Below are 24,969 nucleotides of genomic sequence, written 5' to 3'. Positions count from 1 at the left end.
GGTTTTATTTGCCTGTCATTTTGACATGCGGTGATTTTGTGGTTCAAGCATATACTCTATAAGTAAACACGCAACTGCATCAAATACATATTTACAGATGTCCTTCACCATGAACACATCCTGGTTTGGTTATAAATACATTCTACACACCAACGTTGTTTAGATGATGCACTGAGTGAGCCAAAGTATATATGTTCATCAACGGAAAGCTAACTTAATCCCTATTTTTTTGTCATTAGTAATTACCTGCTTGCTTAGCAAACATATCGGATTTCATGGCACTATTTTCAAAGAGCTGGCAGTGTCATTCATGGCCTGAGCTTGCTTGTGCAGGTTCACTAGATCTGATATAAATCTAACCAAGGGTTTAGTTTGTGTGTGTTGGGGGTTATTTGAATGTTGCAGCCCTATTTTGCTTTTGTGAAGCAGTGCAACTTAAAATGCAAAGTCTAATTATGGAAATTATAGTTTAAAAACTAAACATTGGCTTTTTTTTTTTTAAATTTTCATGTGATTTTTAGACAGATCTGTTAGTCTGATGCTCAAATACTAAATATGACAGAGGCAAGAACTGAAATCTTTGTTTAATAAGGTGAAGAAAAATGAAAATTTTGCATTCATTTGAATTGAATATACTGAAAATATTTTCACATTTTGCAGGAAGGAAAAGAACCCAATTTTTCCTACCACTGGCCAAAATTAATGTTCTATGCCTATTTGACGTGAACACGATGACAGATAGGGTACGTTATGAATGAATAATTAACTCACAGAGTAAACTTAATCGACTTAATGAGGACGGTATTGTGGTTTATTGCAACAGTTGCTTTTAGCTAAAATCGCGCTGCCACGTGCTTTCAAATCGGACAGTCAGAAAGCAATGGATGTGACAGGCAATGGAAAACTAGACCACATTAGTGTGTGTGTGTGAGAGAGAGAGAGAGAGAGAGAGGTTCACAGGGCTAGTCATATCTGTTCTTAGGAGGAGGGAGTTGTCTGGTGAAAAAACATGTAAAATAATAAAGCCGTAGGAAAAATGACCAATGCTAGTGTGATTAAAGCTGAAATGGATGCTAATGGTGTGCAGTCATTTGGTTAGACTTCTTATCTGATAAAAACAAAAGCCACAAAAAATGCACATCTATCGATCTGACTTCCACTCATACGTAAAAGGTTTAAAAAAAAAGTGAAATTATCTTAAGCATGTGCATGCGGGCTACATCGGCGATAACATCATCTACAGCATATGCCATCTTGCATATATCCTTGTCTTGATCTGTCAGTCTCTCTCTGAGTTCAGTGTGTGTGTGTGCTGGGAAGCACACTGCAGGTCACAAACACCTCCCTCTTTCACTGTATCGTGTGAGTAATAGGCTCCACCACTGGCTCCTATAAACATGTTGTTGACGCCACAGCCAGTCAGAGATACCTGGTCGGCCTGCTCCGTCCCCTCTGGCGCTCCCCAGGAGAACAGTATGTTTGCAGATTGGCGACGGCTGCTGCTGTTGCGAGATGAATTGAGCATCTGTGCCTTTAAAGACTTCTAAGTGCGCCTCTATCAGAGCCCACGGTCAACTGCCCACAACTCCGACGCGCTAGGCGAGCAGACAAGAGCTACCTTACTCATATAAAGGCATTGGCTCACCTTCACAGGTAGACCCATGGAATGATAACTATGGAATACCACTGGATACTTCTCTCTGTGTTTTTACAGCTAACCTTCCATCCAGGTAAGACTGAGCCTTTACACTTGACGCGCCAGTTTACGCAGACAACTGTTGCTTTTCAATTTTGAACAAAGAAAGGGTTTCTGTTTTAATGATTGCTATTTTGCAGCCCAGTGTGATAAAGATAATCTACGTATAGCGAACCGTACCGCTGCACTTGCCTCCCATCGCGATTTTTCCGTACTTCTCTTTGTTCTATGAAGTAGTCAGATCTGAAGGGTGCTGAATAAGACGACCCGAAGTCAGAGAAACCTAATGAGGAAAGTGGATACTAATGCGGACGATCTGGGCGCTGGAGCTACTTTAATATTTTATGTTATATTGGGAAAACGGGGCGCTATTTAAAAAAAAAAAAAAAAAAAAAGTAATCAAAACGATAAAGTGTTGAACAATGTGCAAGAGTGAGCTTCAAAGAGACTTCTTGATCATTTTGTGCACGATGAAGCCGTTTGTTTTTCCTGGAGCTGCACATAACCGTCAGTATGGAAATTTATTGGCGTCTCTTGATTCACAGGAAGTATGCAAAACGCCTGTCGAAAGCAGGACTGCATTCACATGTAATTTCTCACTTTTTTTTTAGATAAATATTGTCACATGTGTGACTTTTAACACTGAGCAATGTAAAACGTTTCGCCTGCGCTCCGGGTTGGTTGTGTTTTGATCTGAGGATGAATAGCAAAACATTGCAACTGTTACGACTTGGCATCACCTTCAGAGTCCAGCCGAATAGGACAATCGTCTATAAACAGTTAATAATATCTTTACTGCCTTTTAAAAAATACTCAGTGTCAGTTTATTAAAATTTCACGATTCAATTTTTTGGTCGCTTTAAGTGGGTTGATGTGCAGTATGTCATTTTTTAAATTAGATTTGGGTTGTTGTTGTTGTTTTAAATCTTGTTAGGAAACAGAGTTTGGGATTTTCCCAGAGCTATCTCTATGGAAATTTATGAAAAACCGACATTGGCCATGCATGTTTATAAAAGCGGTGAACCGCGAGTGTTGCTGTTTAACTTTGCGCTCCTTTGCGCACATGGTGCGCCTACGGAGCTTCTTCCAGCTCAGGGCGGCATCAGGTGGACTTCCATCTGACCGACAGCTTGGCAGCATATAATGCGCCCATAGGGGACGGTTGATGTTCACGACATTTTCACCAGAGGCTTCGAATAACTGCCACATTTCCAGCGAGCGCGCACAAGCTTACCTGGCATATGACGCAATACGGCACGCCACGAAGTGTGCCTTTAGCCCGTTTACGCACAGTGTGGACCTAATTAAGTTTTACCGTGTTTGTTCTAAATTTGGTGGATATAATAAATCAGATCAACTAAATAAACGCAATGAAGATTCAGTTAGGCTTAATATACATCGCATGTAAATTAATCTCCTTCTTTTATACTGATATCCAAATCTTCACGTTTTAATATCCCGAACTCAGGGCAATGTTGGTATTATTTACAGTCTCTTAACAGGGTGTATTTGTATACTGATACCCTGCAATTCCTGAAATTCCCTGTATTTCATCATTTAAGATAAATGTTTTCTTGCTACACATCCTTCTTACAATAGTGTCTTTCTTCATGGCTTGTTAGTGCCAGACTGGCTCTCTGAACAGTGTTTATTCATTTATATATTTTATCCAAGTATGAATTAAAAGGATGGAAAGAGCACATCTATTCACATAAAAACCTTGTTGTTCATTCCTGTTGTACTGCTGCTGCAGCCACAGTCCTATAGTGTTTATCACAAGTGGCTTCAATAAAGACAGTCATGTTTTCTCAGGAGACAAAAACATTACTCAAGCAACTCAATCTTTCCCCACCTGTTTTCAGTTGGTGCAGCAGATTAAGACTCTGGGTTACACCCCCACCCCTTTAAATACAGACCATGCTAAAGCACATATTAAGTATTGAGTGTTCTCATATGGCACATTTTTCACCACCAGTCTGCTTTATAATGCCAGTCGAAAAGCATTTCTTTTAACTATCGTAGAACAGTTTACATATTCTGAAGCTGTTTTACTTACACCACTGATGCAGATTTGCAAAGTCATTTCCAGCTTGAGGGTCTGGATCCATCAGAGAGCCCTATTATTAATTCGAGGGCTGCTTTTGTTTTGTTTTTTTTAAGTTAATCAATAAATTGATTGATTTAATTTTTTCTTGTGAAAATCTTTCTTTTTGGTCTCCTAGCATCTTTCAATAAAAATCAGACATTGATTGACAAGCAATTTTTTGGCAAAACATCTTGTTTTGTGGAGCGACATCCTGAGTACAGAAGCCATGAGTACAATTCATGTTGTTTCAAGAAGTCACAAGTCATAAATGTTCAGAACAAATAAATATACTGAAGAAGTTTTACACATAAAGTTCGTGTCCCTGTTGGTCAAATTGTGAATGACGGCCAGTATAAATCTTTTGCTTTGAAATTTGGTGTGGGCTACCCTTATGTTTAACTTTACATCAGAGATTTTATCCCTAAGCTTTCATGATGCATGGGAGGCTTGTGGGGGCATATAAGTGGAAACATCTTGATTTCACAGTGCTGAAAACATTTTTACTGCTGTACAATAGCTTTGGTCAAGTAAAAACAAAACAAATCTCCAAATGGATAAATTGTAGGGCCTTAAGTTCATATGAAGGCTTAAGAAATATAGCCTTGATTTTGCACTTTCTTGCATTTTCATACCTGTGGCATTCATTTAAATACATTCTTTTTCCCATTCAAGGTGATACAAAGCCCACTATCACCCCTGCCAGACCCCACATCGTCATCCAGCTCAACGAACCCTTCAAACTACGTTGCCAGGGTGAAAACAGGATACAGTGGAAGCGGGAGAGGTCAAAGCTGCTGGCAGCAAACAACATCGATGGGATGTTGACATATTCAATTAAGAAGGCTCTGCCTACTCACATGGGTCGCTATATCTGCCAGGAGGAGGGTTCCAAGGAGCAAGCCTCCATCTACGTCTATGTGAAAGGTACCTAAATGTTTCTTGGTGATTAAACGCTTTCGAGACTGTGTGGTAATTTTGTGTGAGAGAAAGAGAAAGGAGAGTGTACGCAGGCTGCAGGGAAAAGTAGACAAAATCTATGTGTGTGGGCGTATTAGCAGAAGAAGGTGTTTGTGACTTTGCCCTGGACAGGTACAGTACCTACCAGAGCTATTTATTGAGTGTATGACTGAGTTTTACTGTATTTCTTCTTCTACATGACCCAATATCCCCTTGGCCCAAAGCCATCACTGCTGGCTTCTATCATGTGCTGATCATTCACTCCACAATCCGTTCATCTAACAAGCAGGAACTGCTTAGCAGATGATATTTAGAAATATTGAGAAGTATTTTGTTTGGTAATTGTTTAAATCGTGTTGGAAGATCATCCTGTTTTCTCGTTAAGAAACTTATTCAAAAGGAATATCTACAGATTGATAATCTTTCACATGTTAGTCCTGGTTGTTGGTTGTTTTGGCAACAATTATGGTTCCCATGGTAATAGCAGTGTGACTTAAGACTACAGATCCCAGATTTCACAGGGCACAAACAGCACAAAGTGCATGGCCAGTTAAGTCTGAGCTAAGTAGCAACAGTTTCTAGTTTATATTATCAATTACCTCAAACATCTGAGATGAGCCTTCCCCAGCAAGACAATTATCTGCAGAAATTAGTTGGAGATGCAAAGCCATTGACCCAGCCTAGAAAGTCCTCAGTCCCAGTCTGATAAAGCATCTGCAGAATCTATCTGAGCAAACCAATCAATCGAGTCAGCATCTCACAGTACCCAGCGGGTCCACTGAGATCAAAAGTTGATCTCAGTGGTTTCATGGTTGAATTTGGAGATTATTAGGAATATAGGTTTAATAATGTGAAACAGAAAAGACTGCCACAGCAAAGTACATTGTTCCTTGTATATAAAGGAACTGGATATCCAGCATTACATCCCCATTATTATAATAAAAAGTTCAAATACCCATATACTGTTACCCTGCTTTCATGCTACCTTTGCAATTTCTTTTATTTATTTATTTTTTGCCAGATCCTGGAAATCCCTTCAGAAAACTAAAGGTGTCTAGATATGTTACTCGTGAGGGAGAAAATGCTTCCTTCCCTTGCCTGGCAACTGATCCAGATCTGGAGAATATGCACCTGGAAACATGCTCCAGTAAAACTCTGCCCCCTGGTCTCCAGTTCTCCGCCAGCCTGGAGCATGGCATAAACCTGCAAAACACACAAAAGGCCTACGAAGGTTGCTATGTGTGTGCAGGAAGACTCCATGGAAAGGACGTCAGATCAGGCCAATTCTTCCTGAGTGTTGTACCAGGTAAAATAGTGTGGGTGTGCAGCATATGCACATTTTTCGATTTGGCTAAAATCAACCAAAGGAATGACATCACATGAGGTTTGGTTTATTGCAGTACCCACTGCGCCTCCTGTAGTTGAGCTCCAACCATCCACAAGAGTGATTCTGACCCGAGGTGAGAGATTCTCCCTCACCTGCAACACCAGTAATGCCAATAGAGAAATCAACATCACGTGGGTCACCCCACCTGGCTCGGTGAGAACCTTCTGCCTTTGTCTTTGCTGTGTGCTTTGCCGTCAGTGAAAGATTTAAATGCTTCCCTTTTTGAGTTGCCTTAAAATTCTGCATTTGTTGCCATTCCAAATGAGCTGCTACAATTTGGTGCTCCAAAATGAAAATAATTCAAAGGAAATTAAATCAAGTCCCTTATAATATTGGCGAATCTTTCACTGGTAGCACAGCCTCGTCCTTGCGTCTTCCTTTTGCCTGTCTTTAAAAAGTCCATGATGTCTAAGCTTCAGGTATGCCTTGCAGTGTACCTTGTGGGCTACCGTAGGTGTGTGTGCTTGCATGCAGGTGGTTGTGTGCATGTGGTAGTTTGTGCTTGGTGAGCATAGACATGCAGACAGGGTTAATCTCTAGAGATCTCTGGGCGTTGACAGGGTGCCGTCTGGTATCCACAGCAACCAGCAAAGGTTGGCAGTTCTTCAGAATCCCTGATGGAAAAATTTGCCAATAGCCACAGAACGACACTGCAAATCGATGCAGTACGGCCACAGGATGCTGGGAGTTACATATGTGAAGTTAGGAATGGAAAAGGGGTCAGCAGCAAGTCGGTGTGGCTCGATGTATATGGTGAGTAAGTGATGTAATTTTGTTTTTTGAATTTGAAGCTTGACATGAACTTAATTGTTATGGAATTCAGCTGTCCAATCTCGACAATTCTGTTGTCACTCACAGATGGCAATAAAAACACATTTGGATTCTTGTTTTGAGTTTTTGTGAAATATTCTCCTCAAACATTTGCTGCATCATTAAGTTTTCAGTGTTTTAAACGAGTTAAAGGGAACCCAATACACTAATTTCCAACAGTATTAGTATTCTTTGATTCTACTAATGAAGCTTTGTATGATTCATGCTTTTAAAAAATCATTTTCTTCTGATTGCCTCTCACAAACAAAACATGTGAACATCAGGTAGGTGTTTCTACACTCACATCCAAAGCTGAACACCTTATATGACCATATTAAGCATGTTCTCTCTCATTAATGTCATGGGGCGATCGTGGCTCAAGAGTTGGCAGTTTGTTTTGTCATCGGAAGGTTGCCGGTTCGAGCCCCAGCTCCGACAGTCTCTGTCGTTGTGTTCTTGGGCAAGACACTTCACCCGTTGCCTACTGGTGGTGGTCAGAGAGCCCTGTGGCGCCAGTGTCTGGCAGCCTTGCCTCTGTCACTGCGCCCCAGGAAAGCAAAAACAAATACAGGCCATTTACCATATAGAGTCAAGAATAAGAACAAAACTGACTAATGTTGAGCTTTTTGCTCATTGGTAATACTTAAACATACCTTGTTTGAAACTTTACCAGTGTTTTATATAAGCATCCACCATTGCAGCAGTACAGATATGACTAGAAAAAAGGAAGAGCATAACAGTTAAATGAGAAGATATATTTCACTGTGATTATTAGACATTAACTAGGCTGAACTAAATCTAACCCACTGTACAAAAAGTTAAGGGAACAAAATAGCATTCATTCTGTACTATCACTTCCACTTTCTTTAAAGACGTTAATGCATCTGGCACCAGTATTGTGTATATCATGAACTCTCATGGACCATCACCACTTAGAGTCACATTTTATGGTGACAACAAAATAACTGAATATTCCTGAAACAGCCACCGATTATCTGGCATGTGATAATAATAATATACGTAAGTAACATCATGCCCCAAATAACAGACCAGATCAGTCAGAGCATACAGTATATAGTGGTACATTTTCTCCCAACTCCTGATGAGATCTATTTTCAGTATTCTGCTGCTGTTAAAACTTAAAATTGAACCAAAATTTCAAACTACTGCTTACAGTTACAAACAGTTTGTGAGGTGTTTACTTTAAACCGCTCACATTTAAATTTATCTTAACCCTTTGGAGTGCATGTGTTGGATGAGAACAGCACTAGTTAGATCATTCAGACTTCGGTGCATTAATCTACAAATTTGACAACAATTTAATTTTCTTATTTTTCAGAAAGAGGATTCATCGACTTAATGCCCACAAACAGCAGCATCTTTAATGTCCGCTCCGGCGAGAGTTTGTCCCTGAAAGTTCGAATAGTGGCTTATCCAAAGCCACACATCTCCTGGAGCTTTAAAGGCCATGAGCTGAGAAACACAACTGACCATGTGATCACCACACACAGTGATGAATACAGGTGTGACAGCACACAAGCACACACTTGCTTTGTTTTTATCTAAGTGTTGGAAAGATGGAAACATCACATTCAGCCAAGTTTATTTTAGGTGAATCTCTGGCTTAGCTGCAGGTCATAGTCCCTTTAAATATACAGTTGAAACAGTGCCCTGGGGTTTCTTGTGAAACAGGAGCTGTCAGACTGTGAATGACTGTCTTGAGAAATAAAACCATGATATATCTGGAGTGTAACCTACATGCTGCAGATAGAAATGTGTATTCTGATGTAATCCTGCGTGCCTCCCACCCTCAATATTACTGTCAGAAGATATGGCATTGTGAAATATGTTGAAAAATTCTGCAACAGCAAAAAAGATAATAAGAGTATATCCTGTAGGGTGAACAGCTTTTAAAATACTTATTTTTGGCAAAGAAGATATGTTTTTATTACTACACTTTTTTATGTCTCAATGATCATTAGAATTGAACTTCATTTGGGTAATGCTGCATTACAACAGGAAGAAGACGCCCAGACTAGTTTCAAGATGTTTGCCGAGACTTGTTCCTAATAAAAACCTGATGCAACCTTTAAGCCTGACTTTGATATAACTCGTAAATATCCATTGATACAATTGATACCGATAACTAGAAAAAACTTCTTTTACTACAGTGGCCACAACAGTGAATAGATGCAAAAAAAAAAAGACTGAAAAGATTTAATACTTGTCTAATAATATTTTTCATATGCATACTGCAGATGCACATGAAAGAGCAGAAAACAAAGAAAAGATGGTTACAATATAAAATGCAAATATCTGAACATTTTATGTTCTTTCTCACAGAGTGGCTAAATGAGAATCGGCTCTTTCCTGTTTTGGCGCAATTAGAGCTTGAATGGAATACTGTGATATTTGAATCTTAAAAATCAACAAGTGCACTAATAAAATAATTATTTTATGTTTAGTTACATCAGTGAGCTGAGGCTAGTGCGGCTGAAAATGTTAGAGGGTGGAGTTTACACCTTTCAAGCCTCCAATGGTGATGCTTCAGCAAATCAGACATTCACCGTCTTTGTGATCAGTAAGTTGTTTTCACTTTTTTTTTTTTTTGAAAGGTTTCATATTCCCTTAAGCCATGGGATGAATTTCATGACCCACCCATAGTGTATTTTACACTTACTTTGTGTGGAATGAAGTCCAGCTCTCCACCCTCACCACACCTTGCAAATATACTTTGCTAATGCTTAAACCAATATTTTTCCTGCTTGTTCATTGTTACATACCTAACACATTGTGACATTAACTTGTGTTTATCAGGTAAACCAGAAATTGTATCGATTGACAGCCCAGTGAATGGACAGGTGCGCTGTGTGGCTGAGGGGTTCCCTGCTCCCCAGATCACCTGGTACTACTGTGAGCATCCATATGCCAGGTGAGATTTTTAAAGCTTCTAAAATCCTTTCTATTTACTGACTACTACTTACTGTTACCAACATGTCAAAATATATTTTTAAAGGGTTGTGACTTCTCGTAAGATGTTTCTGTTTGTCTTGCTTTTCTCAATGTTTTTGCGGACAGGGCTGCATCTTGAAATGTCATGTCATACATTCCTGCACCAAGTTTAGCAATGACAGCTGCTGGGGCACTGCCAAACATATCTGACCAAACAATGGCCTCAAAGCCCCTGATTAAGTGTTGAGCAACATTTTATAAAATAATATAGCTAGAGAGTTTCAGTTATTATGCTGACTGATGTGATTTAGTAAGGCTTTAATCAATTCAGTTTGCAAAAATGAAAAAATGGATGTGGTCCCTCAAGGGAAAACTACACTTTTCATTGTGATAAATACAAAATAATTGCTCAATTTGTAACACAGCAGAAAGTAAAATAATAATTAGCAGAGGCAGAGTGCAATGGTATGTGCTGCACTTTATAACTCCAGCCTAAAGTAATTATACTGGTTGGAAACTGATATTAGCCAGATCGGTCATCTGTCTCATAAACTGACTAAACAAAGGAAAACCTGCCAAACCAAAATCAATAGCAGCTCTGTAATTTGTATCCAACAAACAAAATTCTCTAATGTTATCCAATTATTAGATTTATGTCTTCAAAAAAAAGTCTCATGGCTTTAGCAAGGCAATGAGACATACATCTGTGAATTTAACTAAATACTTTCCAGAAAATCTTTCTAAATACAACATTTTCATTTTGCATTTCGGAGAATTCTTGGTGGTTTACTGCGTATTTTAGCACTGTGTTTGCACACAACACTAACCATTTATGTATTTGGAGTTTTATCTCCATATTCAACCTTTAACATGATAGAAATGAAGTGCATGTCAAGGGTCCTAAGGGTCACACTAAAGACACATTGGAAAGAGTCAGGAATGATGATGACGGTGGAATGTGAGATTGAGGGATTTGACTGGGCTGACCTGTGATTGGTTGACTGTGATAAGATGACCCTCCCATGTGACAGGGGATTGAGAAGTATTGATTTGTGATTGGTTGGTACTACAAGTGGACAGGGTTCATCTTGTGTCAAACATAAAGTGTGCTGAAGGAGGAGCCCTGGGTTGCTGTAGCAATACCAATCCAAAGCAGCTGGGTCAATGAATCACTGCTGATAATCCAAACTTTAGCCAGTCATTTTTTTTTAAATTGTAGTCAAATCCACTTAACGCTCACTACATGCACACTCATTAAAGGCATGTAAGGCATGTATATCCAAGTAGAAAGTAACCTGATCTAAGTCAGCCTATCACCAGAGGGCACTTAAATAACTGCTACTCTTATTAGTACAGTACCGTCAAAGGTTAATTACAAATATTTCATCTTTGGTTCATGAGCACAAAAAGACATCACAAAAGGTGAAACTAACAGCTGCTGTTGTACTAAAATAGAAATGCATGCTTCTGTGGTTCTGCATATTGTAAAGTTAGGTTATTTGAAAGGGTTTTATAGCCTCAGGAAAGTAATCTTTCAGAGACATACAGAAGAGATTCCAGACAACCTACAACCATTGGAAATCTAGATGATCCCATCAACTCTTTTGTCAACAGTATATAATCTTCTGCCTTCAGGTGCTCCCAGCAGGTAAATTCCACCCAGGAGGAGCTCAATGTCATCACCATCACACTGTTCAGTCCCATGTTCGGGAAGACAGAGGTGGAGAGTCGGGTGAACATCAGCAGAGCACGGTTCAATACTCTGGAATGTGTGGCTACAGTGGAGGGAGAGCAAGCCTACATACTTTACTCTATTAGTGGTGAGTTGAATTCACGGATATACATCCAGTCATACATAAGCAGCACAGGTAGTCTAAATAGGGGTTGTGGAATTAAAGGAGGCGTTGACGTCTGTCAGTTCACATGTTTTGCTGCTGAAGTGATGCAATCCTCTGCATGCTTTCTTCGTAATATTATAGGACAACAACAGAGGACATAGGTGTAAGAATTTATTTACTTTTTGGAACACAAAAAAAATTACAGATCTGGCAAACTCTATCTGTGACTCCATGCACTAAGTTATCTAAGCAGGTCTTCCCCTCAGTGAACGCCACTGAGGGGAAGGATAATTCCTCAGCAAAATATTTACTGAAAACATGACTTTGGCAGGGATTAACCCATAAATGAAGTCCTACTACTAGATGTTGTTCGTCTATGATCTGTTAGGTAAACATTGGTGAAGAGATACCACCGACATGATTGGCTCAGATAGCATTTGGTGAGTCCATTGTTTACTTCATGACCCCAAAACCACTTTTTTGTAACGGCCTCCCCATCTGCTCTGCAGTGTCCTCAAAGTAGCCTGAGTCTGAGCTGAGTTGTCCCCAAATGAGCCTGAAGGACTGGGTTTATGCAAGACACAGGGGCTCACTGTGGCTCCAGCGGGTATGTGGGCGAGCATTATGAGGAAGACGAGTGTTTGTGGCCAGACAGGACAGGCCTTTGGGAGTGTGTGCCCAGGATTTTTCTGCTTTACAGAGTAACAGCAGACCAGACGGAGGCGCTGAGACTGTGGAGCACAGTAGGCGTCCTGGCGATGCCGGGCATTGTGGTGCTGTGGGAGGCCCGGAGGTGTCAGTGAGCTGCAGCAGAGAACACGCAGAGCTTTAGAAACCACTGACAGGTTTACAGGGGATTAGTTCCTGCAGACTCTGCATTCTCAGATTTGAAGTGGAGAGAAAGCTTCTTATCGCTAAAGAGCTTATTACACCCCACTGTACAGAGGAGCAAAACAATAAGGCATCACAATGAGCCAGACACAACGGAACAGAACACTGATTACTTCTAATTATTCCCAGCGCAGCTGTAAAAAATAAGGACAACATTGCGGCTTAAAAAAAAACAAACTAAAAACAAGGGGAATTTAAGCAATTAGCAAAACACAGTGCATCATTTTTAAAGAAAGAATAAAAGCACAGAACTCCACAGTATGTATACTTGTATAATTGGATTAGTTTGTGGTTATTTGATCAAAGTGGGCTTCACTGTGACTTAGACTTCTCTGGCTTACCTTAATGCCTCCTTGTCAATGTCGTTTAGAATGTAAACATGACAAACCTTGAAAAGATTCCCCAATTGGCTCTATCAAACATTACTGTTTCTGTCTCTCTGCAGAGAAAAGAGTTCCACATGACCTGTTCACCCCTCTGCTAATTGGCTCCATTTCAGCAGCAGGCATCCTCTGCCTCATCCTTATCATGCTGTTCTACAAGTACATGCAGGTAAGAAAGCACTGTACATTTCCTGCATGCCCCACCCTCTTTGATTACATTTATAAACAAGTGAATAGAAAGACCAGAGAGATGCCACATGTGAATTAATGCATGAATTGTATTTTGATATCTCCGCGTCCTATTGTTCACACTAGAAACCCAAATATCAGATTCAGTGGAAAGTTATCGGAAACGACTATGTGGACATTGACCCCACCCAGCTACCGTACGATGACCAGTGGGAGTTTCCGCGAAACAACTTGCGCTTTGGTGAGCATCCGGAACCTATTTACCAAAATCTGTACTGTGTTCCGTATCTAGGCTCCCGTGATTACATTAATCCATAATTTCTGACACACTGCAGCCCTAAAATTTATGTTCTGGGTGCCATGTCTTAGGTGTAAGTAGGGAGCAGGATGATATGAAGATAAATGGGGGCTTGTATCTGTAATAAAGCCTAACAGTCCAGTGGGTATGACATCATTGTTGCCACCCTCAGGCTAGTTCCCAATGATTGACAGCCACTCTGGTTTCTGTGTATGGACACAGCATTAGGGGCTTAGCCATGTCTGTGGTCTTTATTTACTAACCAGTCCCACAGTTCATTAATGATGAAACCCCACTCCCTCACTGCAAACACAATATTGTTGACATATTCTGGGTGTTTTCAACAAACCTTAAACAGGATCCTGCATGTCCTGGTGCCTACATACACAGCCTGGGGGTTAAAACTGGTGTTGTCCTAGGAACACTACCATGGAACTTGTTTGTTGGAGAAAAAACAGGATGGGGATTAACAGTTTTGTTTCTGTCTCCATTTTTTAGGGAAGACTCTGGGATCTGGTGCATTTGGAAAAGTGGTGGAAGCCACTGCATATGGACTCTCCAAAGCAGATTCAGTCATGACTGTGGCTGTGAAAATGCTCAAATGTAAGTGCATTTAAATGTAAGTGGGATAAGCACCGTGTAGCTGTTTTGACTATGTGAGAAATGTGCACAGTAGCTTCACGCTGTCCAGAAATTCTAATGAAAACATAATTTGCCTGCAGATGCCTGTAAACAGAGTCATTTTGTTGTTTCTGGTGGTTTGCACGCTATGCTATATAGCTATATTAAAAAATTTCAACAGAGCTCTTTTATTACATTTAGCTCTCAACAATTATGTATTTTAAGCTAGCAAATACCAGATCACGATATGCAAGCACTGCTTAACATGAGTTTGGCTACAGTGTACCCTTAATATTTCACTAAATAATGAGTGCATTGCGTATTTTTCTTTCCACAGCTAGCGCTCATGCCACAGAGAAAGAAGCACTAATGTCAGAGCTGAAAGTCCTCAGTTACTTGGGAAACCACATAAATATTGTCAACCTGCTGGGAGCCTGCACAGTTGGAGGTGAGGCAACCATTTTCGCTTGCGTTATTGTTTATGACTGGAATAAAGTTGTAAACTTCATAAATTGCTGCAAATTTTGAGGAGATTTATTTTCACTGTACTGCAGGTCCTACCCTGGTGATCACAGAGTACTGCTGTTTCGGAGATCTGCTCAACTTTCTACGCAGAAAGAGAGACTTGTGCATTTGCTTTAAGCTTGAGGACGATTACTACAACCGCAACGTCATGCAGCAGAGAGTCACAGATGGGTCAGGTTCTTTTTTATCTTTAAAAAGTGATTTATTGTCCCGTGGAAATAACAGAACTAGTATTTACTATCCAGAACGTGCGTAGGAGGAAGTTATTTGGACAGCAGCATGCTTATGTGTGGCTGTATTCAGCTGAGACTAGACTGCTCCTTTCCTCTTCACAGTGACAGCTTGAACAGCTACATGACCATGAAGCCTTCTGTTGCTGGCAACGCACCGGTCAGCTCATCCTCTGAGAAGAGAAACTCGCTACGCAAAGGCAAGCCGGCCAGCCATTCATCAAATTTCTCCTATCTTTATTAGCACGCCAAGGTGGTTACATCATCACATTGGAAAAATCATCTTCATTTTGTTTGTCTTCTCAGGTGGTCCTTACGTTGAAGCAGACACGGAGAATGAGATGTTTGCTGATGACGGTTTGTCTCTGGACACCGAAGATCTCCTCAGTTTCTCATACCAAGTTGCCAAAGGCATGGAGTTCTTAGCCTCGAAAAATGTGAGCATCCACTTGAATGTCATTTTTTAATGGCAGTCCATATAAAGCAGCAAAATACATATGTTCTGATTTTTTCACTCACAGTGAAAAAATTTGGTGTCCTTCCAGAACATTCTCCAAATTCTCCAAATGTATTTTAAGCTAGCAAATACCAGATCACGATATGCAAGCACTGCTTAACATGAGTTTGGCTACAGTGTACCCTTAATATTTCACTAAATAATGAGTGCATTGCGTATTTTTCTTTCCACAGCTAGCGCTCATGCCACAGAGAATGAGAGAGAATTTACTCAAAATTTTTACTCAAAATTTGGAGTAAAAAGGATTTTACTCCAAATTTCTGTACACCTTTAACATTATCATTACCACCCCACATTCTGTCCTTTTGAGCTAATGCTATAGGGTTATATTGCTTGCATAAGATCAGTATTTCTTGTCCATTTTCCTCATAACTGTGCTGCAGGTTTTGATGTCCAGTCATGACAATATTAGGCTGGACACAAACGGCAGTCCACATTTGTTTCACTATTTATTTTCTACCATGTATAAAATGCATTTTCTTTACATGGACTAACAAATTAGATTTGTGGATAAAACTCTGATGCCTGATAATCTGACCTTTTTAACGTGACGCATGGATCATGTTTCCACAGCTAGTAAACAGATCCAAAATGGATGTTGAAGCAAGCTGCTGAAAAATTCATTGGTTGTGGAGGCAATGATACTGAGGCCAGTGCTCTCATGTATCGGTGTCAGTGGTTGTATGTTACAGACCCAAGTGCGGCAGCTCAGTAGCAAAAAGCATTCAGAAAAAGCACCTCATTCATGACTATGTGATTAACTGTTAATGTATGTAACATGTATCATGTATCACTGGATTGTATAAGTAATGATGCATTTGTTTTTCAGTGTATTCACAGAGACCTGGCTGCCAGAAATATCCTACTGACTGAAGGAAGAGTGGCCAAAATCTGTGATTTTGGCCTTGCCCGAGACATCACCACAGATTCTAATTATGTCGTCAAAGGCAATGTAAGTCTGCACTAGCTGCAGGACACACAGGGATATAATATTAGAGGCGTGATCATAGCTGGACTGGCCATCGGGCATACCGGGCATCTGCCCGGTGGGCTGATGGTGATTTTTTGTTTTTAATGGGCCGACGTTTTTTTTTTTGTTTGTTTTTTTGTAACGGTATAAACAATGAAAGGTGGTGGATTGGCCAAATGGTCATGATCGACTCTGGGCTGGACCAATTACAACCGATGAGGTCGAACTTTAAAGTTCCGTATTTAGGTGTAAAGGAACGCCATTTGTCCCGAGCTTTAGTAAAAAATTTAAAAAAGACACAAAGCTGGAGTTATTCTGTGTCTTTACGCTGCATAGCTGCCTCTTCTTCTCTCATTGTCTCCCCCTCCAGCTCCTGTTGCTACTTCAATCATGAAACTGATCAATGATCAGCTGATCGGCTTTGCTGTCCTAAGTCCCGTCTCGTTTGTTTATCCCCCACTTTGCGCCAGAAAGACGAAACCAGCGGATGTCACGCTAAACAACAGCAACACGTTTAAGCTTGATAAGCTGTTGTTATAATTTATTTGATATTACTTTCTAGTATCAGCTGATGTTTGCTGGAGCCACAGCCATATACTTTTCTTTCTTATTCTCATTTAAAATGTCTAGGTTTTAATAAATACAACCGAATCTTACAACCAAAGTGGTCATCTGATGTAAAATATATAAAAATTATTATACTGTGTAATTATACATTATTGTATATAGTAAATATTAAGTCTAATATATGCCCTAATAAGCTATAGTACCATGTGTGCAGTCTGCAATTCTGTTGCAGAAAGATATTGAATCTATTTAATTACTGTAGAAAAATAACTGGTTTCCGTGCATTTGTTTTACCCTGGAAATAAATTAAAGTCGATTACGTCGATTAAGCATCATGAGGCGGAGGGTGGGGGGTGGTCCCCTATTTTTTTGCTGGGAGTTGGCAACCCTGCTAGTTAGGTATATGTAATTATTGATTAGGTTGTTTGATATTTCTAGTAAGTACTGTTTAAAATACCAGAATAGGGAGGATGGTGTAGGTTTAAGTTTATTAGATTGATACATATATACCAACAAGACAGTGTCCATCACTGTCACAACAGCATTTGTTTTCATTCAAAGGCTTTATGGCTTTTCCTATAATACCTGGTGGGCCGTTCTCTAGTCAAAATGCCCGGGCTGATTTTTTGTCCCAGTCCAGTCCTGGGCGTGATACATCTTTAGTATCACTAGTTTGGAGTAGGATAAGACTGTTTGATAGGTTTGGAGGTCATCCGCTTAATTCATCACCATTCAGACCTACTATAAAAACAAATTCCTTCTTTATGACCTATTCTAGCTCACTAGAAAGTGAGATTTAGTTTAAATGATGCTTCATTTGAATTCACTAGCAAAACTTTCACGTGCTAGAAAATAACTAGCTGCAAAGTCTAAATTTAAGATTTCACCAGAATCAAAATCATCAACAGTGTCACAAGGAAAGATTTGGACTTTATAAGGGATTACTTGAACAAGATTTTTGTTTGTTTGTTTGTTGATTTTAGCCAGGTTGCTAGTAGGAACTCTACTCTTGTAATGGATTCGCAGGAACATGGTACAGACAAATCCGGAAAACTGGAAGCTTTTGTTTGTGTAGTTCTCAAATTGTAAATCCAGAGGTTCATTTGCCTTGCCACACTTCCTGATATGTAAATTCAGGAGTTATCCAACGTACCTGTTTATAAGACGAGCTTTTGTGAACACAGTAGCTTACGTGTGTTTTTCCCAAGCCAGTGTAGGTACCTGATCTTATCTGTCTATGGAGAACCTGTACTGTATTTAATTTACATTTTGTAGAAGAATCTCTTTGCGATAAAGTTTTATTTTAGCATATTACATTTTTTCCTTGTTTCAACAGTGGCCTCAGTTGTTCTGTATCCCTCAGGTGCTAGACAGCTGCAAACACATTACTTTATTAAAAAGAAAAAACTTTAACACTTACATCTCTTGTGTAAGTAGTCTTATTTCTGACTCACCTCTATCCCAAATTTATTTCTCTATGCATGACAGCCAATAAACTGATTGTCAAATTTGTGAGGTATGAGCCTCACAAATTTGTGCCGAGCTCTGGGTGTTCTTTGGGACCCCAGGCAAATACTTTCTGCATACTTTGTCTAGGCTATTCATTTATCAACCCTCTGTTGCACATTTTCTGCCCCCAGCCACATAAAAAAAAACATTTCCAGGAAAAGGTTTCATGTCACATTGTAATTTATTGCAAGTTGCCATATATTCACTTTACCTTTCAGGCTCGTCTGCCAGTGAAATGGATGTCTCCAGAAAGTATCTTTGAGTGTGTTTACACATTCGAGAGTGACGTGTGGTCATATGGCATCTTGCTTTGGGAAATCTTCTCACTGGGTATGTCTCTCCATCCACTTTATGTGTATTTGTCTGGCTATCTGTGTGTTTTCATAAGTGTGTAATGTAACTAAATATCTCGGTTGAACATAGGAAACAGTCCGTACCCTGGTATGCAGGTGGACGCCAAGTTCTACAAACTAATAAAAGAAGGATACAGAATGGATGCCCCAGAGTTTGCGCCCAGTGAAATGTGAGTTTTTGTTGAATTGAAATGTGGATCATCAAAAGGAGAGATTTAGTGAGACAGATGGAGGTGGCATGACTAGGAAAGAGTGTGATGAGCAGGATATCAATAGCAGCTTTCTGTCTTCCTGTTGTGCTTGGCTTTTCACAAGAAAAACTAAAAATGAGGATGTGTTAAAACTTTCAGATGGAAGTGAGAACAGAAAACAATATACACAAAAGAAACGGGATATAATAATTGTATGTTTGATTACTGCTGTGCAGGTATGAGATTATGAGGTGCTGCTGGGATGCTGACCCCTTCAACAGACCCCCGTTCAGGAAGGTCGTGGAAACGATTGAACAGCAGCTGTCAGATGCCACTAAGCGTGTAGGTTTCAACATTTGAGTGTTGTTTTCTTTCATTATCCAAGGCAACATTCCTGAAAATAATGTACCCAGAATACCTCACAGACCGTGAGTTTAGCTTGGATAGACTTTTGTTCCAGTTGGTAGGGTTTAATAAAAAATAATGTGCTCAAAAATGCTTTTTTTTATAGTATTGATTACTGATTGTGATGACTCCCACTCATGGGTAGCTGATTTGGTAGGAACCAAACACAGGAACATACATAATTGGTTTGAGTTTTGGGGTTTCTTCCCCAGAAAAAAATCTAATCAAATAAACAATGTTTTCCTATATTTTCACACCAACTAGCTTCTGGGATTAAGTTAAGAAATAGCCAATGGCAACAGCATAGATAAGTTAAACTGAGGATTGTATGAAAACCCTGCCTACAGAACAATATATACTTGTGTGGCTCAGGACAGGAAATTATTGTTAGACAAGCCTAGAAATAACAAGATATCATTTCATTTTTGGAATCATATTAAATATAGTAAAAGCAGTGATTCATACCGTATTATCTTTTGTGTGACAGGACCACTTTAGCCAAAATAGGATTGTTATTACATTTGAAAATAATTTATATTTAGAAGTATGGCTTAATTTTGGATGGACCCAGGCCTTGCACATGTATACATGTGGAGCCTAATGTCTAAGAGAGAGTAACAGCACAAGCAGCAATCACTGACAACAAACATGAGACCGAGCAAGTTAGAAATGGTAAATGACCTTTGTATAGCGCTTTACACTACATTCAGTCATCCACCCATTCACACACTGGTGATGGCAAGCTACATTGTAGCCACAGCTGCCCTGGGGCGAGGCTGCCGGACACTGGCGCCACCGGGCCCTCTGATCACCACCAGAAGACAAACATGGGGTTAGTATCTTGCCCAAGATATTTGGGAGGGCCTGGGATCAAACCACTGACCTTCTGGTTAGTGGCTGACCTGCTGTGCCACCTGAGCTACAGCCATCCTAGAAACAGCAAGAATGCTTGAAAAGGACACGATATGTTAGAGATGTGTTGTGAAGTCTCTTGCAGAGGCATTATATGATGAGTAATTGTGCATCCCGTATGAAAATTGTCAAGATAACAGAGCCGTAGAATTTCATTACAATGCTGTTGATGGTTGTTTAGGCTCTGCCTAAAACCTGGTTTTAATCTTGAGAAAAAAAAAGAAAAAAGAAAAATAAGAAAGATTGAATAAGAAAACAACACAGCTAAAAGACAGAGTAATTGTGTAGATGAGACAACACTGATCACTGATATGTTTAAAGTTAAACACGCCAGTACACAGTATCAACCCTCACAGATTTTTGTTTCGCTCTTTCGTCTTATCTTTAGATTTATCTGAACTTCAGCTCCATGCTTCCTATGATGCCTAGAGCAAGGGAGGAGCAGAGTTCTCAGAGCCCAGCGTCTCACCATCTCAACTCAGCCGGCAGTAACAGTACTCCAACTCAGCCCTTACTAGTCCAACACGAGGTCTTCCTGGAGGGAACAATCCTGTCAGCCGAGTGGGTGTAAGAACCCACCCGACCTGTCTGGCTGCCTCATAAAGTGCCTGTAATGATCCGCCACAAAACACCCAACCACTACACCTGCTCCTCAACCTGGTACCAGCAGCATTTTTCTGTCATGTGTTGTAGAAGGAAGGCATTTATCTTTGCCACTGTTGTTGACGACTACAGGGAGAACAGTTGGACTAATGCACCCCTGCTTCCAGGAAGGAACTGTTAAGGCACCAGGGAGAATTGAGGGACATCAAACGTTACTCTAAAACTGTCATTATGTAAAACCATATTACACATTTCATACAGGTTGTTTTGGTGTTTTTATTTTTTTACCTCTTTTTGTTTCTTGCGTTTTTCCGGGGCGTGGGGGGAGTGTCTCTTACTCTCTCCCAATATATATATATATATATATATATATATATATATATATATATATTAGTGCTATCAGCATTAATCTTGTTAAAATTACATTAACGACATAACCCACATTAACGTGGCAAATCGCCGTTAGCGAGTTAGCGTGGGGCTGCACAGCGTCAATGCGTTAGCGCGGTTAGCTCGTTAGCGTGGTTAGCTCGTTAGCGTGGTTTGCTTGTTAACGCGTTAGTGCTGTCCAGACCCAAGCATGGGCCGATCTGCGCTAACTCGCTAACAGAGATTTAATTAATGCAGTTATGCCATTAATGTCATTTTAACGAGATTAACGCGGACAGCACTAATATATACACATATATATACTTTTTGCATTTATATGTTTTGTTATTGTTTGTTGTTTCCTTTCATGAAAATGTATGTAGCATTTTTATTTTTACTGTGGTTTGCTGTTGCAGTTGTTGGAGGAAAAAAAGCACTCAAGGCACTTGAACTTCACATCATTCCACATACTAACTAATGCAGCTTTTACTTTTTTTTGTGATATCCTGTTCTGTTATCATCAGTATTATACCCATCTGTTTAGATCTATTTTACATGAAGGAGCTACTTTTCAGGGGCCAATTGAAAATGAGATGATAAGATTCTGGTGTATAAGCTATTAGACAGCATGTTATGCCATGCTTAGAGTCCGTAAGTGCTTCATGTTAGTTAGAACATATTTCTGCTTTTTTGTATGCTGGAGGTCATTTCCTAGACACTAAACACCTGTCTTTGCTGAACCATATTACCACATTACCATGAATGAGCACTTATTCTTTACACACAGTTGTCTTCAGAGAGATGGTACGCTAGCTTTTCATTTATTCGACTTTTAACTGCTTAACTGTATATAGGTATAGGTAATAATGCTTTACGATGAGATGTTAGATCATTCTTTACAACAGAGATGATTCCTGAAGCCTTTAAGTCTTCATTTCAGTTTTTTTAGACAAGCAGGTCGTTTTTGACAGATGCATTGCTGGAGTTCTCCTGTTAAGGGTGTAAATAGCTGTTAAGGTTGATATAGTTCCTCTCCTGCCACATCCAGTGTATGATATTTGTTTACAAGCATGAGACAGGTACTGCCATTTCTGCGCTGTGTTTTCTCTGTATTTCACCTTCTATCCCTTCACAAAGGACAAGGAAACAGAAAGGCAGTTGTTTTCACCCCATGCTAACGCTGTACTTCTGTATTGCAGTACAGTCGTTAAAGTCATATGAAATGCCATTAAGTGGACTGCAGTATTCCCTGAGGTGACAAGCAAGAGGAAAACACAGGGTCTTCCAGGCTCTAACTTCAGATATTGACACTGGGTACAGAATTCAGCGTGTCGGTCATCTCATTGTTCTCCGGCCAGTAGCTGGTTTCCCAGCAGTACCTCTCTTCTTTGTATCCAGCTGTTTCCTCCACCAGAAGTGGGACTTTCAGCACCTCTCAGCCAGTAGTCTGTATCAGTCCAGACCTTTATGAAACCCCCTCTTCCTTGTGGTGGATGTTATGAGGAGCACCCAGAAAGTGTCCTGTTTGAATATATGAACATGTGTGCTTTGTTCTATGCTTGTGTATGTGTGTGTGTGTGTGTGTGTGTGTGTGTGTGTGTGTGTGTGTGTGCGCGTCTGCATGTGTCTGTATGATTACTGTCAAGAGGTGCCACTACTAAAGAGTCATCAAGTCATTTAGGCTTCAAAAACCCCACAGTCTTACTGCTCTGTCTTTTTGTAAATATAAATGTGCATATATTTTAAAGTAACATTGCTTTTGAAGATGTTTATCTTATTGAGGATATGGTACAGAATTTTATTATGGTGTGTTTTATGTGCGCACAAACTTCCTACTGTAGATTCAACTTGAGAAATTGCTTCTGTCTGTGTTGCCACTGCAACTTTTCACTCTGGCTAATTTTAGCTAATTCATTATCTCAGCCAGTTTTGCCAGTTCACTTGGTAACTGCCAAAGCTGAACTGCTCCTTATGGTCATGTGTGATCATCACAAAGTCAATACAATTCTACAACCAGGAAGAAGATGTCTCAGAATAATAGAGAGATCAGTTGTAACTGCATTTCCTCCCTCTCATTTAAGAGCTTTTGGTTGATTTTGCTGAATATTTATTAAAAGCTTTAGAGTTATTCTGTAAATTTGATGTGTTGTTATTACACGTGTCAGTGTAAATAAAATTTGTGTATATTGAATTCCCAATTTTGGTCCTTATTTTACATCTTTGCTCCCACAATTCAACTTACTGTATAGCCCTGGCAATTTTAACTCTCTTTATACTAAGTCATTAGAATAAAGAGAACACATGATGGCTTAGTATAAAGGAAATTGTTATGTTTCTCGGCTGATATGTTTCTCTCCCACCTGGGTGGGGATGAATCTTCACTGCAGGTTTTTGCCCTCAGGCCGCTGTCACAAGTGATTTTGATAAGCTCTACATTACCAGAAAATTGAGGTTAACTGGATCTCAGTTTTGCCAAATAAAGTTACAGATAATACAATATCTGATATTTTTGCCATTCTTCCTGCTGTATTTTAAATCCTTTGGCTTGAACCCAGAAAAGGACATCTGTTCATGAGGGGAAAGCCACGAGGAGGACAGCAGCACTTAAAGCAGCCCCTCAGACAGACCCGGTGCAGAAAGTTGCGGGGGCAGAGTCCATTGTTTCAGGATCTAGCTGATAAGAGACTGCCAGGAAATCCCATCATTGAGGCAAAGATGTTTGTTAGTCAGACTTTAGGAAGGTTTAGAAAGAAAAGTTAAGATGAATCTGTAATTAGGACACTGGTAGAAATATAGATCTTTAGCAGATTTCCCACAGCATAAAACAAGACATTTTAAATTCACACATATAACTAATCCCACAGTACATTTATCTTACCCTCAGGATTGGCTAGTGTTTTGCATTTTAATGGAAACAACAGTCACAAAACTGGTTTTCTCTTTGCATAACTTATGCAAGTGTATAGATATACTGACTTCTAGGCTTATGCATTTCTTCTAGGATTAACAGGTTTGCACTCTTTTGAAAACTATTGCTACGACAGCAAAAACGTTTGCCAAAGCATATCACACCATTATTGATCAGAATCAGAATCAATCAGAATCGGAATACTTTAATAACCCCTTACAATGACATTGAATGCAGCTTTTCTTTCTAAACAAAAATCAGTATCAAAAAATGTTTTAATAATCCTCTGTTTTGCTCAGACAAAACTGACACAAATGATATGTTTCATCATAAAGTAGAAAGAAATAATAAAATAAAAAAAAACATCAAAGCATGTCTTTGTAACCCATGTGTTGTGTGCAAAAACATCCCTGTCAATATTTTGTGTCTGCAATTGCTCAACGCGTTGCGGTTCCTTGCTGCGGCTGTAAATTTGATAAGCATGTCACTTTCATTTGGATGCTGTTCGTGGTAAATCTGGTGGTTTAATATGAAAACCTCCGGTGTGTTTCTAAGCTTATGGTAAGAAGGAAACAGAAAAACTAGTGGATTGTGGCCATTACAAAGACTCAATGCCTTTTCTCAGGAGATAAACAATGATAACAGTCTTTTTCAGATTTCCAGAAAGTAAAATATTGTTGCAATACCCAGTAACACAATTGCCTCCAGTATCTGTGAAGTTGACTAATCATAATTGTATTTCCAGAAAGAAACATTCAGCAATATCCCTCCAGGGCCTCTATTAAATGACCTCCTTGACCAC

The 24,969-nt window shown here is 39.7% G+C and overlaps 1 protein-coding gene across 2 annotated transcripts; it reads left to right on the top strand.

Annotated features, from left to right (window-relative positions):
- Positions 1–1,383: 1,383 nt before the first annotated feature.
- Positions 1,384–23,457, top strand: kita (KIT proto-oncogene, receptor tyrosine kinase a). 2 transcript variants are annotated; one of them, XM_085151594.1, is made up of 21 exons: positions 1,384–1,730; positions 4,455–4,706; positions 5,761–6,045; positions 6,140–6,279; positions 6,708–6,879; positions 8,276–8,459; positions 9,402–9,517; positions 9,754–9,868; positions 11,524–11,708; positions 13,063–13,169; positions 13,316–13,430; positions 13,986–14,090; positions 14,446–14,556; positions 14,663–14,804; positions 14,969–15,063; positions 15,170–15,300; positions 16,210–16,332; positions 18,645–18,756; positions 18,850–18,949; positions 19,207–19,312; positions 20,676–23,457. In XM_085151594.1, the coding sequence occupies exons 1-21, from the start codon at positions 1,667–1,669 to the stop codon at positions 20,856–20,858; spliced, it is 2,943 nt and encodes a 980-aa protein (XP_085007720.1). In that variant the 5' UTR covers positions 1,384–1,666; the 3' UTR covers positions 20,859–23,457. The 2 variants fall into 2 exon arrangements, with proteins under 2 accessions (XP_085007720.1, XP_085007719.1); XM_085151593.1 differs by having other exon boundaries at positions 6,687–6,879.
- Positions 23,458–24,969: the final 1,512 nt, after the last annotated feature.

Source organism: Neolamprologus multifasciatus, chromosome 23 (assembly GCF_963576455.1).
Source record: "Neolamprologus multifasciatus chromosome 23, fNeoMul1.2, whole genome shotgun sequence".
NCBI lineage: Eukaryota > Metazoa > Chordata > Actinopteri > Cichliformes > Cichlidae > Neolamprologus > Neolamprologus multifasciatus.
The sequence above is the reverse complement of the archived record's forward strand: the minus strand, read 5'-3'. Positions and strand labels throughout refer to the sequence as shown.

What these genes read in the sequence shown, in the direction of transcription:
- kita (XM_085151593.1), top strand. Translation starts at nt 1,667, where the DNA reads ATGATAACTATGGAATACCACTGGATACTTCTCTCTGTGTTTTTACAG. An exon ending in CATACTTTACTCTATTAGTG is followed by an intron (nt 11,709 to 13,062) that starts GTGAGTTGAATT and finishes GTCTCTCTGCAG; the next exon opens with AGAAAAGAGTTCCACATGAC. An exon ending in CAGCAGAGAGTCACAGATGG is followed by an intron (nt 14,805 to 14,968) that starts GTCAGGTTCTTT and finishes TCCTCTTCACAG; the next exon opens with TGACAGCTTGAACAGCTACA.